General features: G+C 41.5%; 1 protein-coding gene across 1 annotated transcript; it reads left to right on the top strand.

Annotated features, from left to right (window-relative positions):
- The first annotated feature begins 1,421 nt into the window (after nt 1-1,421).
- LOC138520256 (olfactory receptor class A-like protein 1) lies at nt 1,422-2,363 on the top strand. The gene has a single exon (XM_069632718.1). It carries the CDS (start codon nt 1,422-1,424, stop codon nt 2,361-2,363), a length of 942 nt encoding a protein of 313 aa, XP_069488819.1.
- Nucleotides 2,364-3,001: the final 638 nt, after the last annotated feature.

Genomic DNA, 3,001 nt, shown 5'->3' on the forward strand with positions numbered 1-3,001 from the left:
GTGTGTCTGTGTGTTCTGTAGAGTTGTCTGTGGTTTTAACCAACCGAACCAAGGCACGTGAATTGCAACTGAGCACCTAAAGCAAAGGAGACAACGGAGGACAAGAGTTTGACTCCCCGACACATCATATGTAAAGGCCCACCAGGATAGTCTAAAAAGGATGGTCTGGAAGGTCGCCCTTAGCTGTCACTACTGTTCATAAATAATTGAAAGCTGACCGGAGGGCTGTTATTCAGAATGACGTCTTGAAGGGTATGCCTTGTAATCACTAGTGATAATAAACTCACCAATCTACGGTGCAAGGAGATAGGCAGACTGTAAACCCCTCCTGAAGACATCCTTTGCACAAGTCTCCTAGTGATAAGTGCAAGCCCTGGCACAGCCACTGGGATTTACCGAATGTGCACGATAAGAACCAGAACATATTTCTTCCTAGGATTTTGCAGATAATCCAAGATTGATATATTTAATTGATTAAAACCACAATAGCATCGCTATTAACATCTGTTCTAGCCTCAGGGCAAGGGCGCTGCTCGTGTGTCTTCTCACGGCATGTCTAAGACGTGTGATGTGTGTCATCGTCTCTTCTCTTTCAATTCCCTTTATCGGTCATTATTGTGTAATACAAATGTTCCCATCACTTCAGTATTAAACCACAGAGTGAGTGCAAAGTTCAAAACATCACTTCCACTGACAAAAGCCTTACAAGGGACATAGATGTCATGTTTGATTAGAAATACTGCCATTGCGGGAAGGGGGTATTCTCTTGAAAATGGGCCTTTGCTGTAAACATGTGGCAGGAGGAGAAAGGGGAATTATCCAAATGTATAGAGTTTGGACTGAGCAACTGCTAAGTTCAGGCAGTTTGCTCAAGAATACACCTGTGGACAAACCAATGAACAACATGTCCTTTCAGGGAGTTCCAAAATAAATTGTGTCCAGTGTGCACATTAATCAGTTTGGGGGGCTTGGGGGGGGGGGGGGTGCGGGGAAGAGAGGCAGATGTGAGTATTATTCACCTTTGATGCACTGAGTGACGTTGAACATGTCCCTGCTTTAAGATTTCAATAGCAATTATATGAGCTTTCCACAATTCCATTAATAAAGAACACTTATTAGACCAGGGGTCTGCAAGACCAGTCCACAAGAGCCAAATCCATTCCGCCTTTTCAAAATAACCACGCAAATCACATTGGAATACATTCATTTGTAATGGGAGACATGCATATTGTCACTGGTTATCCAGAAATCCTGGTTGCGGATCTTAAGGACCAAATGTTGATATCATTGGGTTAGACTATCACAGGTTAAAATAATCCTAAAGTTTGCAACACGTTCTAATACTGTATGTTAACATTTTATTGTCTTGCAGATTTCTAACAAACTGGGACTGTGTTTTGCGTGCTGTACAAGATCACACAATGGGAATCTGGTTCACCCTCAACCTGGCTGGATTCCTGTCCATAGATTTCGTAGGCATTCCAGGAAACATTCTAATCTTAGGATCCTTCCTTCACACCCTGGTTTGCACCCGTAAAATCACAACAGCCGAAATCATCCTCAGCAAATTGGCGTTTTCCAACCTCTTAGTGGTCCTGACCTGGGGTCTCCCGTTGACAGTCCAAGCAAGTGGGATCCACCATGTCTTCGATGACCTGACCTGCCAAGTCTGCCTGTTCTTGTACTGCGTTGGGCGAGCCATGTCCGTCAGCATCACGTCGCTTCTCGGGTGCTTCCAGTGCATCATGATTGATCCGTTTCCGCACAGGTGGCTGGCCTTGAAACAAAACATCCATCAACACCTGTACAGGATCATGATTGGCCTATGGTGCTTCAACTTCCTCATCAGCAGCACGCGTCTCATGTACTCCCAGGTTCAAGTCAACGCCACAAACACCAAATACGTCATGAACTATGACTTTTGTGTGGTGGTCTTCCCAAATTATTTCCTGTACCTGGGAAATGGTATCATCTACGTTGTCCGCGACTTGTTCTTCTTATCACTTATGACTCTATCCAGTAGCTACCTACTCCGCATATTCTACCTGCACGGAAAACGTAGCCTTAACACCACGCATAAGAAGCAGGCCGAAATGCAGGCAGCAAAGGCCGTGGTGACCCTAGTGATGATGTATATTGTGAGTTTCGGGATGGACAACGTCTTTTGGATCTACACCCTCATCGCGTATCCCAACTCAAAGAGATTTACCGATGCGCGCATCTTTTTTGACTCTTGCTACTCTGCGATCAGTCCAATCGTCATCATTTTCACCAATACAAAAATTCAGCTAGGATTGAAGTGTATAACTCGCAAACGAGAACTGCACAGTGTGAACACAATCTCAAAGCACAGAGAAAACTAAGATCAACTATGGACTTCAAAAATATTTGAATATGTGAAGTGAAGTGGACACTGCATATTAAAAACATTTCCTCGCTACATACCTTTCGTATCAAGCTTAGGCCATTCAATATCATGATTCTTAATCTCCAACTCTTGGAATTTGCTATTTGGTTTGTTGATCTTACTTGTACCCTGACAGTCTCGACAGATAAAAAATTTCTAATATGAAATTTAGATTTTTTTTTAAAAATCTGGTATTAGAATGTATATAAATATCCCTGCAATTAGATTTGGCATTTTCATAATAAAATGTTTTAAGCTAAACTTGACATTATGGTCAACAGTAGATAGTAGATGTTTAAAACCTATGCCTATTAAAGCATGAAATAATCTTTCAGCCAGTACTCTGTAATTTACAGTATTTCATATTATGATGTGTACGCCTTCTTCAAAATAAAATATAATGAAAACACTGTTTAAGAGCGATGTTAAAATATCTTAACTCATCAAAATAATAATGACATTTTTGCAGTCAAAATGGAGGAACAAACATGTATAACTTTATCCCTTTTTGCGATGAAATTTGAGTGGCAAGAAAACGGAGAGGCAACAGTTCTCCAGGCTCTTTGCCCATAAATCAATCAATCAATCAATTGT

Source organism: Ambystoma mexicanum, chromosome 13 (assembly GCF_040938575.1).
Source record: "Ambystoma mexicanum isolate Mex_15411 chromosome 13, UKY_AmexF1_1, whole genome shotgun sequence".
In the NCBI taxonomy this organism is placed as follows: domain Eukaryota; kingdom Metazoa; phylum Chordata; class Amphibia; order Caudata; family Ambystomatidae; genus Ambystoma; species Ambystoma mexicanum.